Raw genomic sequence first — 16,127 nt, forward strand, 5'->3', positions numbered from 1 at the left:
CATCACTTGCAAATGGTCGTTTGTGCTGAAACCAGATCTGAAAGCAGCTTGTTCAACAGGTTGGTAGAAGTCGAACTTGTTAGTGTTCCTCTTCGTAATGATTTTCATAAACAACTTGTAGAGTGTTGACAATAGGCTTATGGGTCGGTAATTTTCCAGCTTTGTTATGTCTCCTTTTTTATGCAGCAATGTAATTACCGCATTTTCCCAAGCTTCTGGTACTTCTTCCCATTGGAGACATTGATTAAACAAAGCCGTGATTGCCTTTAATAAGGAGTCCCCACCCAGTTTAATGGCTTCCACTGGAACACCATCTTCTCCTGGAGACTTTTTGTTTTTCATCTCGGCTACTGCGGCCTTGACTTCATCAACAGTTATGTCGGGCATATCCTCCGATCCCACGTTTCTTATTATTGGTCTATCTTCGGTTTCTTCCGTTGGACTCTGTCTTATAGTTCCTAGTAATTAGTTTGTAGAAAAAACTCAAAAATAATCAAATACCTATAGAAACTCGAAATACTTTTTTCATACCTAGGATCACTGTCGGATATGAAAAATATTATTTGTACCACGGACTAATAGTATTTTTCGTTACTCGTGATGAAAAGTCGAATTTTTCAGGACTAGTCGACTTGTCCAACGAGGAAAAATTCCACTTTTCATCACGAGTTACGAACTACGTTTTTTGTGCCGTAATGATCATAATGAGACGGAACACACAAACAATAATAAAAAATCACTCTACAACAATTTCACTTTTACTAGGCCGAAAAAATATATATGAAATTCCATTGTTGGCTCTGTTTACCGGCCGACGAAGTAACTTTTAAGGACGCACGTGTGTCGCTGTATAAGCAATACTTTGGTCGAACTTTTCGATCGCAGGTGCAGTGACAAAAAATGTCGAATTATTATCGTAAGGCACAAAAAAGCCTTTTTTAGCGTATTCGATTGCAGAAACCTCTCACACGCTAAAAAAGATTTTTAGTCCTAGGTACGTAATATACTATTGTACTATTTTTTCGGCCGCAATCGAATGTGCCAAGTAAAAGTGAAATTGTTGTAGTGATTTATTTGTTATTGTTTGTGTGTTCCGTCTGATTATAAACCTCACGGCACAAAAACATAGTTTGAAACTTGTGAATCACAAGTTGTGATAAAAGTGGAATTTTTCATCACTCGTAACGAAAAAAACTATTTAGTTTTGTTTACCGACTATACTCTCATGCTAAGAAATAAAAATATCTTAAAACAGTCGCTGTTGTCAGTGTTACTGGATAGTCTCAAGCGCATACTGTTATTCTAGATTATTTATTAAATGGTACATGCAACACCAGATCTAGGAGGCACCTGTTACAACGAAATGAGTGAAGCAGATTTAATTTTTTTTTATAAAAAAGGTTGCGTTGTTTGCATATAAGACTATAGGCAATATTATTTTGGTTGCCAAAACAACTCGGAATTTCCTATTAACAAAGTATAAGTTTTTTGTTCTACTCAGCGAGCTCTAACATCTAGATGACTATACTCTCACACCGCATAAGAAAAAATACCTCAGAACATTCTACGCAGTCGGTATATAGATTGCTACATTTTGTTGTTCTAGATTATTAAATGGTGCCGGAAACATCAGATCTAGGAGTTAAATATTAGAGCAAAACGGTTGGCCGTACCTATGTATAATGTTATTGAAGCGAACACGTGTTCGTCTATTATTATTCATTTCTTTTATTTCAATATAATGCGTTCAACGAATGAACACATTACATCAAAGTTGCCTTTGCATTTCATTTTCAAGTTTTTGCAGCAAATTGATCAAAGTCGCCTCTGCATTTCATTTTCAAGTTTTTGTAGCGAATTGATCAAAGTCGCCTTTGCATTTTTATTTGATATAGGGAAACAAACACATTGTCATATACATACACTCTTTTTCTCATAATCGATTGAACTCTTGTTGGAGCAGGTCAATTTTTATTTTCTAAATTCGAGTAAATTCATTGTTTAATGCCGACAATTTGTTTAGGCTGTGCAGACCAAAAGCGGTCGAAAGACTGCAAGTTCTATGTGGCAAATTCTTTGCCATTGGTGGCTGTTAATAACCTGCGCCAAAAATTCAATGCAAAGAAGCGTAAATTGGAAGAAATTACCGAAATTCCACAGGCTAGCAAGCTGTGTAAGTCATGTTACGACATTTCGCGAAGAAGCTCTGTGGTTACGGTTGATTTGAATGAACCCGATCTAACGTTCTTCAGAAAAGGGTTACATAGCCACAGTCGTTGTACGTTTGCATGCAAGATTTTAGGAAACCTTCTGTCGGTTCCCAAGACAACTCGTAATTTCCTACTCACGAACTATAAGTTTTTAGTTCTTCCTACGTCCCAGATGTGCTCTGAACATATCGGTTCTGAGGACTACTGGCCGCTCGTCAAGCAAATAACTCAGGAAGTGTCTGCTGAAGAGCAAAAATTGGTCAGTAATCTATTGTTCGACATTCATCGGGACACGCGCAACGATCACACATTCAACATCGATAACCTGGACTCTATTGATGATAGCGACTTCAAGGCTTGGTTTGGATACGAAAAGGCGCAATTTGGCGTTATTTCCGCCTACATTGAATCGTGTCAGGCCAAACACTTAGCTGTTTTGCTTTGTAAAATGCGCACCTCTTTAACCAACAAGCAATTGTCATTTTTGTTTGGATGCTGCGAGCAAACAATCGCCAATTACATGAACAACGCTAGAGTCGATTTAATGGAAAATCTAGTTCCACTTTTCCTCAATAGTAACGATCGTAACTTAATTACAAATCATAACACCCCGACGGCAAAAGTCCTGTTCGATATACCTGCCGAAAATGGAGTCTGCCTTTTCGATGCTACTTATCGATTTGTGCAGAAATCGAAAAACTTTGCTGGTCAGAAACAATTGTGGAGCGATCAGAAAAAAATGCCTCTCACTAAGCCAATGGTTGGGTGCGCACCAGACGGCTACGTTTTCTTCGTTTTTGGTCCGTACGATGCCACTCACAACGATGCTGTAATTCTTAAAGACTGTTTAGTGCGGTATGATAACCCATTATCTGTATTGATAAAAAATGATGTGGTTATCGTGGACAATGGATTCAGAGACGTTGTTGGTGATCTCGAAGATAAAGGTTTAAAAACGTACATTCCTGGAACGGGCCAGCGCGACACAGCAGAAGCGAACAAAGCTAGATTCGTGACAAAAATTCGGTGGGTCAATGAGCAAGTGTTTGGCAGGTTGAAAAAAAAGTTTAAGCTTTTTGCCATACCAGCTCACAATTCGACATTAGAGCATGACTACGAGATTCTGCTAATCGCATTTGCCCTTTTAAACTTGTTTCATAAGCCGATTTTAGCGATAAGGAGCATGTAGATATTGCTATTTTGATGAAATCGCGTTTAAGTGTCCCAAACCTGTTGAAGGACGTTGTCGCCCACTATAACCTATCAAAGGTGAAAGTACCCTATATCGACCTTAATTACACTTTCCTTGATAATGTGGCTAACAACCTGGTTCTCGGATTTCCACAACTATCCTTGAATGATTTATATGCTGTAAGTCTTGGGCCGTACCAAATAAAAAATGCTCTTTCATATTACGCCCAGCACCAGAAAGAGAATATCTTCTTAGTGCAACAGTTTCAGCCGAACCCGCGCAATCGGCTTTCTGTTTTAGACTATGCCAATTTCGGCATTACTGTCTCCGATCCATTGCTCGTAAAAGCTTATATGAAGTCTCGTTTTCGGAGCACAAAGAACCATCACATTTTTGTGCTAGTCGATAAATCCAAAACTGAACGAGCTTCGATTGTCGAGTACTTCTGCACATGCGAGACTGGTACTCGTACTGTTGGTTGTTGTAGTCATGTGATGACCATAATATGGTATCTTGGATATGGCCAGTATAACGAAATACGTGTTCCAAATCCTGATATAACTAATATATCTATAACAATTCCCAAAATCGGAAAAAATGAAGAGGATGAAGATGATGACGAGGATGAAGTCGTAGACAGTGATTTCGACGACTAAAAATTGAATTGAATTGAATGGGATATTCGGGAAGGGGGTATTCGGGATGAGTTTAATCAGAAGTAGTATTCTGGAGGGGGTATTCGGGAACAAATTATTAATGAAGTAGCACGAATTCAAGTGTTGTGAAAAAGAAGTATGTCACGCGACGACTACAAATTGAATAATGATTGGGGGTATTCGGGATGAGTTTAATCAGAAGTAGTTTTCTGGAAAGGGGGTATTCGGGAACAAATTATTAATGAAGTAGCACGAATTCAAGTGTTGTGAAAAAGAAGTATGTCACGCGACGACTGCAAATTGAATAATGATTGGGGGTATTCGGGATGAGTTTAGTCAGAAGTAGTTTTCTGGAAAGGGGGTATTCGGGAACAAATTATTAATGAAGTAATACGAATTTAAGTGTTGTGAAAAAGAAGTATGTCACGCGACGACTACAAATTGAATAATGATTGGGGGTATTCGGGATGAGTTTAATCAGAAGTAATATTGTGGAAAGGGGGTATTCGGGAACAAATTATTAATGATGTAGCACGAATTCAAGTGTTAATTCTGCAAAAGTGTGCGATATGCTCAACGTCATTGTTATTTACTTGGAATTTATTAATAATAATAATAATAATCGACATTTATTTAGCAAAAGCTATTAAAAATCACAATTTTACATAAATACACTAACATTGAGACATTACATCAATAATCAAAAATTGTCTTTCACAAATTGTCTCAACTTATCCTTAAACGTCCGTTCACACTTTGTGTTTTTTACATCACCCGGTAACGCATTGTATTGTATCAATCCCCTATTGAATACTGAATTCCAACTTTTTACACTCCTCTTGCATTCCACCCTGAAGTCGTTCCTTGACCTTGTAGGATAATTGTGAATATCGCGGTTGTACGTCACCATTTCGCTGAGATATCGCGGTAGCTGACCATTTTTAAGTTTGCGTATGAATTTCATCGTTGTTTCGTGAACCCTTTGCCTGACGCTTAACAAGTCCAGTGCCTCCAACATACTCGCAATCGGTGTCAGTTTCTTGCAGCGGAGTATCGCCCGCATTGCTCTGTTCTGTAGTTTCTGCATACGATCGAATGATGACTCGTTGCTCAGATAAAGAATCGATGCACAATAGTCGAAGTGAGGTGCAATTACAGATTTGTAAATGCATATTCTTGCACCTATGGTCAAATTCCTAGCCAATCTTGCCAGCACTCCAACTTTCTTTGCCACTTTCTTGCACACGTAATCTACGTGGGATTTGAAACTTAATTTTTCGTCAAGCATGACACCTAGGTACTTGAATTCACGTTCAATTCCCAACACTTCTCCGTCCATCCATATAGAGTTTAACGGTGTAGCCATAGATGAGTTTCCGAGCACCATAACTTTCGTCTTACTCACGTTTAGCTTTAACTTATTTAGCTTCAACCACTGGTTAACCCTCTCGAGCTCGCTGTTCATATCATTTCGCATTGCATCAATGTCATTCCCGTGCAGATAAATTAAGGTGTCGTCAGCAAATAAGTTTATGAAAGCACTGCGCAGTTGGCTTGGCATATCATTCACATATAGCACGAACAAAATGGCGCCCAGTACGGATCCTTGAGGAACTCCCAGGTTATTTGCCATTCGGTCTGATGTGTATCCATTCACTTTAGTCTGTTGACTTCTACCCTCCAGATAACCGGCGAACCAATTAATCACACTTTCAGAGCAACCCAGTTTTCTCAACTTCTCCAGTAACCTTTTCCGGTCGATTGTCTCGAACGCTCTTTTCAAATCAAGGAATACCGCCAGAATTGTTTCGCCTCTTTCACCAATTTCTTTCCACTTCGCCAATACGAGGTTAAGTGCAGTCTCTCAAGAGTGATGCATTCTATAGCCTGACTGGTACCAAGATAACAGGTCATTTTCTATGATGTATTCGACCAGCTGATTCTTAACTACAGTTTCGACCAATTTTTCTAGTGTAGGCAACATGTTCACTGGACGGAATTCTTCAGCTCGTTTTGGTCTGACGGTTTTCGGGACAGGCACTACAGTTGTGATTTTCCAATCATCCGGCATTGATTCATCCAAAGACTGATTAGCTATCTCCTTCACGGTCTCTCCAATTATCGGCCACGCATCCAGCAGTATCTTCGGACTGACCATTTTCGTATCACTCTTGTTCTTCATCTCCATCAAGCACTGTTTCAGGTAGTCTGCATCCACATGCATAAGCATGAAAAACTCAACTTTTCACCACTCGTAACGAAAAATACTAAGATGATACCAGAGAATATTACCCGCGTAATACTCTCTTGTATATTACACAGACACTCTTTGCACTCTTGTTTTGTGTAATACACACGAGTGTATAACGCTGGCAATATTCCCCTGTACCGTAATGTAATATTAGATTAAACAATATTCCACTCTTGCTACAGTTCAAGAGGGCGAATACTAGGTTTCGTCAATAACATTATAGGTATGTTCAACCATTGAGCTCTACCATTTATTAAATAACCTAGAACAACAAAATGTAGTTGTCATATACTAACCGTAGAGACTGTTCTGAAGTACTTTTTTTTCTTCTGCTTATAATAGTATTTGTAGGTTTCAGAGTACATTTGGTATGTCTGTATTGAACCAGAAACTTATTTCGATACTGTTGACTTTTGTTGCCTCTTCAGAGTCTCTTTCTCTCTCTATCTTTCTGTACCTCTCTCTCTCTCTGTACCTCTCTCTCTACCTCTCTCTCTCTGTACCTCTCTCTAACTTTCCATCTCAGAATTGAGTTTCATAACAATAGCCAACTTTTTCATAGTCACATGTATCAATGTGCATAAAAGCCTCAGGAAGTTTTAGTAATTCTATACTTAAACAAGTGGATCTTCAGGAGGTGGTTCTTGCTCAGTCCAGAAAATGAAAACAATTAATCCGGTTCTGAGAATCAACCTTTTGTGCCTCATATTTTGCCTAAAAAATATGTGGCAGTATAAAATATGAGTAAAATTCTAGGATCTAGTTGGTGGATCCTAAGGATGATGAGCTAGTATTCCCATCATCATATAATAGTATCGTTTGCCAAGCCTCAAAAATAATAATAACAATGTTCTGTGCTATAATTCTTTATGAAAACGCTTTCATTATCAATATTATACTACTCCCAGGTTTCTTCTGAAATACCATTCCCTAACTTCTTCTGGAAGGTCCAGATCTCGATAACTAAGGGGAGGATCAGTCCAAAAACTTATTTGAATACCTACAGCACCATGTACTTGCATTTAACATTAAATTTAACGACAATTTAGAGGGCGCTAAAATGGGAAAAAATCAGGCATTTTTTGTAGTCACTCTGAGATTGATCTAGACATTACAAAATCAGCTTTAATTACTATCAGATTTTGGTAAGACTCTGTGAAAAATGTATTTTAATTAAATTAAATTCCACATAAATATTGTCAGTGTTTAATTTCACGTAATTTTCTAGATCAGTCTCATTGTAGTCTACATTCATCTCTAAGAATTCGTTTTTTTTTTCTACCCAAAATTCATGGCGGTAAGTTTTCTATTGTGTATAAAAATGTGGCCGTGGGGACCTATGTGTTAAATTGCAGGAACAATGCTATCGAAAATCGCTACGAATATAAATCGCCATCGTCAAAGTTATCGCGTTGTTAAAAATTGAAAGCAGATTGATTTGTATGCCTCCAATTTAAATGCCAAACTGAAGCAAGATCAACAAAAAGAAATAGGTTATGTACAGAGTCACAGTTCCAGCAAAGTAACATCGGATGTCGGCAATTCGCTTAGCGCTCTCGTTAATGTAGACACATCCGCTGTTAAGAATGCCGCATCGATCAGTCATGTTGATACAGACGAAGTGTCGAAGAAACGGTCGAATCGAGTAAAGTCCAAATTGGATCGAAATCGCAACAGCAACGTTGTCTCAGCAGGTGTTGAGAGTGCCGCACCGATCAGTCCTGTTGATACAGACGAACTGCCGACGAAGCAGACGAACCGATTCAAGTCCAAATTGGATCGAGATCGCAAGAGCAGCGTTGTCATAGGAGCTGTTAATAATGCCGGACTGGTCACCTCCGTGACGACAGATGAGCCTCCGAAGAAACAGTCGAATCGAGTCAAGTGCAAATTGGATCGAGAACGCAACAGGAACATTTCATCGGATGTCGTCAGTTCGAGTAGCGTTCCAGTTAATGTTGTCATAGCGGCTGTTCACAATGCCGAACCGTTCGGCCCTGTGAATACAGACGAGCCGGAAGATGTATCCCTTGGCGTATCAGTCGGTCCTGAAAAGACGACGGAAATTCAGGCGAGTAAAGCACCGAAGAAAAAGATCACCCGACATAGAAAGCAAATGAAATCGGCTTGGCCGAGAGAAATCACCAAAAACAACAGAGAGCATGGGAAAGCGTTTAAAGGCTACACAAAAACGGATAAGGGAATGGTTCATGGTGTCGATCGACCAGAAAGACAGATCGGTCTTCGATGCTCATCGCAATTTTGTTTTACCTCAAAGGAAAGAAACTGTCATGACGTGGATGAAAACAAGCGTGCTGCAAATTTTAATTATTTTTGGGACGACCTCGACTGGGACCAGAAAAAAATTTACATCGCGTCCTTGGTTGACGTGGACTCAGCGTAAAGTTGTTGAGGAATCACGTCGCTCGAATTCGTCAAAATACTTCTTGAAAATTGATAACAGGCGTGTGCAAGTATGTAAAAAAAATTTCCTCTCGTCTTTCGGTCTGAATGAATGGATGGTCAGAGAATGGACAACAAACAACAACAATGGTATGATCCCAGCTAAAGCTACTCTCAATGCACGGCGCAGGGCCAACCGTCTTCCTTCGCAAAAGTCATTAGCTGACAAAGAAAGGAAAGACTTTCTCCTGAAATTCTTCGATGACTTACCGAAAATGCCATCCCATTATTGTCGACAACGTACGGATAAAAGTTACATCGAGCCCAACTTCCAGACCCTGGCGGAACTCTATCGATACTATCAATTGTTGTGTTCCGAATCTCAAAAAGGAAGTTTGAGCTACGGGTTCTTTTGCGATCTTTTTAAAGACCGAAAGTTAAGTCTATACCAGCCCAAAAAAGATCGATGTGACACTTGCGAAGGCCATGATAAGGGGAAAATTCCCTCCAATGAATACAACGTGCATGTGTCACTGAAAGATCGAGCTCGTCAGGAAAAAGACAAAGACAAAAATCGAGCATTAGCTGGAGAAATTCATGCATTCGTTTGGGACGTCCAAGCTGTAAAGCTGTGTCCAGTCAGTAATGCCAGTGCGCTTTATTTTAAGCAAAAACTGAAGGTCCACAACTTTAGCATCTACGATTTGCGTTCTAAGGATTGCATGAATAACTGGTGGCACGAAGGCGAAGGCCAGATGGATGCATCAATTTTTACTACTTGCGTGAACGACTTTCTGAATGAAAACTGTAATGATGATTTGCCAATTGTTGTGTGGTCAGATGGTTGCGGATACCAAAACAGAAACCAAATTCTGTCCAACTCATTGTTGGATTATGCCGTGCGAAACAATAAAAGTGTTCAGCAAAAATTTCTAGTCAAGGGACACACGCAAATGGAAGTGGATAATGTCCACGCTTTGATTGAGAAAAAATTAAGTGGGCGCCCCATCAACTTGCCAAGCGACTACATAACAGCCACTATTGAAGCTCGAAAAACTGTACCACTGAAAGCCAAACTGTATAACCACCAAGACTTTAGGAACTACGATGACTCCCGCTTATTTCGATACAACAGTATTCGTCAAGGCAAAAACACTGGCGATGATACCGTTCAAGATTTGCGAGTTCTCGACTACAGTCCGGACGGTATAATAAACTTCAAAATAAATTTCGATGATCCATTGCAGCCACTACCTCGCAAACCAAAACAGCAACTATGACCTACGACCAATTACAGCCGTTGTATTCAGAAGAAATAAAAATTTCTGCCAAACGGTACAACGATCTGCAGGACTTGAAGATTATTTTGTCTAAAGATTCGCATGAGTTTTACGACCTGCTTAAACATGAAAATTAGAAGATCCTTAATTTTTGTAAATTTTTTATAATTAACTTGGAACAATAAAACGCTTTCCCACTGTTCCCGAGCCTGGTGTAAGTTTTTTCTTTTCGTTCATTAGTTTTTGAGTCTTCTGTGGTTTCACAGTTTGTAATTCTGTATCAAAACGTTCAAATGTTGTTCAAAATCTACCAAACCCAATCAAAAACGTAAAGATGACGTTACGAGGTAATCGCAAGTAGGTATCGTTATGCTACAACAGTTAAGTGAAGAGGCAAGCGAAGTTGGCCTCAACATGAACTTATCGAAAACAAAAGTCATGACCAACATCGGGGACGATAGAGAAATCAAAATTGGTGACACTGTCATTGAACGAGTCGACAGCTATGTATATCTAGGACATAAACTGAAGTTAGGTGACCATATAAAAGGCGAGCTATAGGTAGACCACCAGAGAGATGGACAAACGGAATTAAGAATATTGCAGGTATAAACTGGCAGCAAATGGCAATGGATCGTACGAAATGGAAAGAAGTTGGAGAGGCCTACATCCAGCAGTGGATTATCCACTGGATAGAAACAGGCTGAAAAAGGAAACAGGCTGGCTAGTTGACACGTCATGTTGACACACGTTTTTTCATGCTCAACTTTTTGCTTTAATTCGACTGTTTTGCGCTCGTTTGTTGATGTTTTTTCGTTTTTAAATTTCGATAGAAAGTGTTTCTAATGTTTTCTAATTGTTTTCGTATCAATTAAGTGTCAAATATCATCGAAAACAAAAGTTGCATTGCTTTAGTGCTCCTGAACAAATGACAGTGTGTGTGTATTGCCATCGTTCATCATCATCGTAATTCAACGCCTCATTGTTTACATTATATCAAAGCATTGGAATCAAATCGAGAAAATGAACAATTGTATGGTGTGCGACGGATGTTTCCAAAATGACAATCCAAATAAAATTATTTGCGATGGGATTTGTCGCCAATCTTTTCATGCCGAATGTGTCAACTTCAGTAAAACTGCACTGTTGTGCTATAGAGAAATGCCGAATCTTCAATGGTTATGTGATGACTGCATCATTCAAACACGCTCGTCCGACGTTTCATCTTATCGATTCAATAATTTCAATTCGACCGCTGTTAATCGAACCTCATCGCCATCGTACGCCCAACGTTCGCTTATTGCTGCCAAACGTAAGCGTAATCGAAATCCGTTGTCTAATCCAAAACCGAAGAATAGTTCAGTATTTTTGGTAAACCGATCGCCGAACGACAAACTTGTCATTAGAAACGTCAATGATTCAAAGACCCCATCAGTAAACAAAACGTAACCCGAAAATCGTATGGTCAAATCTCCTTGTGCAAATGGATCGAATCAACGGATTTCATCTGTAATAAATCGTCCGGATGTCGCTCAATCCAAGCCGGAGACGCAACCCGAAAATTGTATAGTCAAATCACCTGGTGCACATGGATCGAATCAACTGATTACGCCTTCAATAAATCGATCAGATGTCGCTCAACCCAAGCATCGCAATGACTCCGCAGATGTCAAAGAAACTCTCAAGGTACCACCGGATATCGAAAACCCGACGTCTAATTCTAGTTCTTTTGCCGAGGTGGTAACTAAATCGTCCATTGCAAAACCGATGCCCGCTGAAGTCAAAGACTCAACAATTCACCCGCAAAATGATTCGATTCGGTCTCAACGTACCTTTACGCCGGCAACAGAGACACATAAGGTTGCTTATTTATCCCAATTTGATCCGTCTACTACCGAATTGCAAATTGTCAGCTATTTGCTACGGAAGAATGTAATAACGTCGGCTGAAGATGTGTCATGCAAGATATTGGTTTCGCCCTATGAAAATATGAACTTCGTTAGCTTTGTATCATTTAAGGTCACTGTGAATTCTGACATATTTGACTCTGTAGTTGACAGTGAATTGTGGCCCGAGGGCATTGTTGCTCGTGAGTTTTTAAAGTGTTGAAAAGCCAATGAGTTTTGTATTTTTGATTTTGAATTTTTTAAGAAGCAATTTAATAGCGCTGTAACTTTAGTTGTAAATATTGTAGACATTTTATTCAGCCAGTTTTTTTTGGCGGTGACAATAAATTCATTCATTCATTCATAAACTGAAGTTAGGTGACCATATAAAAGGCGAGCTATAGGTAGACCACCAGAGAGATGGACAAACGGAATTAAGAATATTGCAGCAAATGGTAATGGATCGTACGAAATGAAAAGAAGAGGAGGCCTACATCCAGCAGTGGATTATCCACTGGATAGAAACAGGCTGAAAAGGAGATAAAAGAAGAAAACGGATGTCTGTGATGTCACCTTAACTCTAATACACATAACGCGAAGGAGACTTCCAACTTCCATCGGGATTTTTGATGTTTCAGGTTAGTTCCGACATGAGTAACCTTCTCCCATGGTGGTTCCTAAATTTTTGGTAACAAACTTCCAAAACGAATGGTATCCCAACAAAAAACACTAAAGAGAAAAAAGTGACGCAGCACTTGTGTTTAAACTTCTAAAATAAATGATATCGCTCGAGGTGACTCTTTCAGCTTCGATACTCAAAAAATTGACTTCAAACAAAAATTTCCTTTAAAAAAATTGCGACACACAAATTGCAGATGATTCTGATTATCTCTGAGTCAAAGCGTTGACTAGTGTAATAATGTAATATACCATAATATTTTGAAGCATTATTGGCGCTACGCAGCCACTTAAGCTAACATGAACTCAACAGATTGTTTTGAGCGTAATTACAATTGGAATCGTCTACTTATCTTCATTGATTGTTATGTTCAGTTTATAGATACTCAATTTTTAGACTGACGTGTTAGAAACACAGATAAAGACATCAGCCGATTAGTCAGATAAATCCGCAATTCACTCTACGTGAGACGCTAGTTGTGGTCGGTTTATTTCAAATTTTATTTTGCAATCATGAAATTGGTTATCTTACTGGTGTCGACAATTTGCATTGGTTTTGGTCCCAGTTCGGGTCAAAATCTTCAAGCGCATCCCTTTCTCACTGTTACATCGACTCGGTTTGGTCCGTTCATAGAAGGAGCCAGTGTAAATCGGGCTGGTCATATGTTTGCAACAAATTATGGCAATGCGAATACTTTGAATCAACTTGGTAACTATCACAATCACTGTTGAACAATGGGTGCTCAAAATTTGATAACATTTTAGGACAGTTCTTCCCTAGCCAACAATTTGTTTTTGCGGACCCTCAAGCAAACACATATTACAATGGTATTCGTTTCTTCAACGATCGAGAAGCTTTCGCTACTGACATGGCCAATCATCGAGTCGTCAGACTAACTTTAGAGACTATTGCAAATATTACAACCGTCACTGGGTCCTCAACATTCTGCCAAAATTCAAACATGCTGCAACCGAACGATCTGGCTATTTCAAGGTCAGGCATTATATTTTTGTCCGGAATGAATTGGTCTGATAACACAGTTGATACGGATGGAGACATTTGGTCGTGTACGCCACAAGGAACCGTAAGCTCAAAGTTTTAAGCTCGACGAACCGATGAAAAGTATATTCTTCCGGAACCAATTTCACAGGCACTTCTGCTAGATCGGTTAGGTCGAACCAACGGCATTGAACTGTCCGTTGATGAGAGGCATCTGTACGTCTCTGAATCATACAATAGGGGCGGTACACCATACATTCAAAGAATTTGGGTCTATGACGTTAATAATCAATTTATTAGCAACAAACAACTGTTTGCCGACTTTGCCAACATTGACAACTCAGTTTCGGTGGACATTGACGGAATGAGAACCGACATGTTGAATAATTTGTATGTTACGCGGAATGGAGGTCGAGCTGTGATAATTTTTAATCGAAGTGGAACAGTCATCGGTACAATCGGATTGAACTTTGCACGACCAACAAATCTTGAATTTGGTGGTCCATATGGAACGACTTTGTTTATCGTTGGGTCGTGTGAACAAGATTGGCCTGGAATTTTAGGATGTGTTGATCAGATTCAAATGACAACACCCGGAAGAGCATGGTACAATTTGCAGGGCTGACATAAATATTTATGTGTTGATAAGCAAGCGATAATAAAAATGTGAAATTTCGTCATCACAAATCCACAATCCAACGATTTTCCGACGGTTTTCAGTCCGAAATTTCATTTTTTCGAAATGTCAACTTTTGGAACACATCTCTACCTGATTATTCCCAATAACCCACAGTCCACACTATGCCTTCCTTTTAGACGAATTTTCTTATAGCTCTGAAAAATGTGACACAAGTGCATACTTTCAAAACAGCTGATATCGTTGTAGATGACTCATTCTGAGCTTGTATGCAAAAATTTTAAAAGCCAAAAATTTACCGAAAAAAATGTAGAAAAAGGTTTTCCTACAGAGAAATCAGAATCGTTGGGTCTAGATCAGAGATGAGCCGGTTATCCGAAAAACTGGAATTTTCGGTTCGGTTTGAACCGAACAATAAACTTCGGTTCGGTTTAGACCAAACCGATTATTCCGGTTCGGTTCAAACCGAACCGAAAATTCCGGTTTTCCGATTAAACAATATGAATGAAGCCAGACTCGTCTAAATTGATTGATTTGATTATAAACTCACCGAAAATACAGCGACAGCAAAATAGTATTCCCGTGAAGTATCGCCAAAGTCAAATCGCCAAGAAAAAATTTAATCGCCAAAAAAAATCGCCAAAGTGTGACGAACCGCCAAGAAAAATCGCCAAAGTGTGAAGAAACGCCAATTATTTGACTTTTTTCTTTTTATCGTTTCTTCTCACTTTGACGAATTTTCTTGGCGTTTCTTCACACTTTGGCGATTTTTTTTTGTCGTTTCTGCACACTTTGTCGATTTTTTTTGGCGATTTAAAAAATTCTAAAAAAGAGGCGAATCGCCAAAATAAGTCGCCAAAGTGTGAAGAACCGCCAAGAAAAATCTCCAAAATGTGAAGAAACGACAGAACGAAAAAAATCAGCTAATTGGCGTTTCTTCACACTTTGTCGATTTTTCTTGGCGATTCTGTTGTACCATTGCTAAGGTATGTATAAGAAGTACAGGCGAACTTGAACCTGCGAATTCTACGTTATAGTCAAGTAGTTATGACGATCATTTTATATCACTTTTTAGTGATTTTTGGAATACAAAAAATTCGCAGCATAGAAACTGCCAAATAAAAATTTCGTAGGTTTGAACCCGCGAAAAAAATCGCCCATTCAAACAGCGAAAACAAATACACAAAATTTGCAGATAAAAATCGCAGGATTGAATAAAAAAAAACTTGCAGGTTTGAGTTGAGATCCAACTTAACTCAATTCCTAACTTTCTTTTTGCCATAAAAGCGTGTTGTTGGTTCCTAGGGAATTCATCCTTTTACGAAATGTAACGTGCGGGAGTTTAGTTCGTCCCTACAGAATTCATTTTGCGAAATGAATACCAATTTTCATTGTACATAAAAAGTGTTTTAACACGCCGAGCGATCCGGCCCATTGCCCCGGAGCGAAGCGGAGGGCCGCAATGCGAGCCGGGCGCCGGAATGGTGTCGGTAACTTAGGAGTTATTTTTTTCTCTCGCACCGTCTAATAATTAGTCCTTTTACAAAATAACACGCTAATAAAATTTCAGACAGAGAAATACTCCGCCTTAAATGGTGGACATGCATCTCATTTCTATCGGTATTTTATTTTTTTATCACCATCCTTTTTTATCTCCGTTTTTCAATTTTTTATCTACCGTTTATTGAGATCGCTTCCGAATGAACAGGTGAATCGCCCTCGTGTCTTAATTACGCATCTAGAGTACTTCGCACTCAATGTAATAAATAACTAAATTTCAACTAGTCGGATCTTACTAAAACAAACTGCCGGTCTGTAGCGCGCGATCTCAGGATCCTGGCGTTAGTTTTATGCAACTCAGTCAGCATCATAATTTTCGAAAAGGTTCTACGAATCTCAATGCAAAGTGCTTTATAAGGCTTACTATATGCATT

The 16,127-nt window shown here is 39.1% G+C and overlaps 1 protein-coding gene across 1 annotated transcript; it reads left to right on the plus strand.

The window, feature by feature from the left end:
- The first annotated feature begins 12,982 nt into the window (after window positions 1–12,982).
- LOC119069016 lies at window positions 12,983–14,252 on the plus strand. The gene is made up of 3 exons (XM_037172890.1): window positions 12,983–13,265; window positions 13,322–13,641; window positions 13,708–14,252. Exons 1-3 carry the CDS (start codon window positions 13,070–13,072, stop codon window positions 14,179–14,181), a joined length of 990 nt encoding a protein of 329 aa, XP_037028785.1. The 5' UTR covers window positions 12,983–13,069; the 3' UTR covers window positions 14,182–14,252.
- Window positions 14,253–16,127: the final 1,875 nt, after the last annotated feature.

This window comes from Bradysia coprophila (assembly GCF_014529535.1).
Source record: "Bradysia coprophila strain Holo2 chromosome X unlocalized genomic scaffold, BU_Bcop_v1 contig_21, whole genome shotgun sequence".
Taxonomy (NCBI): Eukaryota; Metazoa; Arthropoda; class Insecta; order Diptera; family Sciaridae; genus Bradysia; species Bradysia coprophila.

Excerpts from the sequence above, each read along its gene's own strand:
- LOC119069016 (XM_037172890.1), top strand. The coding sequence starts at position 13,070 with ATGAAATTGGTTATCTTACTGGTGTCGACAATTTGCATTGGTTTTGGT. Across the intron at positions 13,266-13,321 it reads GAATACTTTGAATCAACTTG|GACAGTTCTTCCCTAGCCAA; the intron begins GTAACTATCACA and ends ATAACATTTTAG. Across the intron at positions 13,642-13,707 it reads CGTGTACGCCACAAGGAACC|GCACTTCTGCTAGATCGGTT; the intron begins GTAAGCTCAAAG and ends CCAATTTCACAG.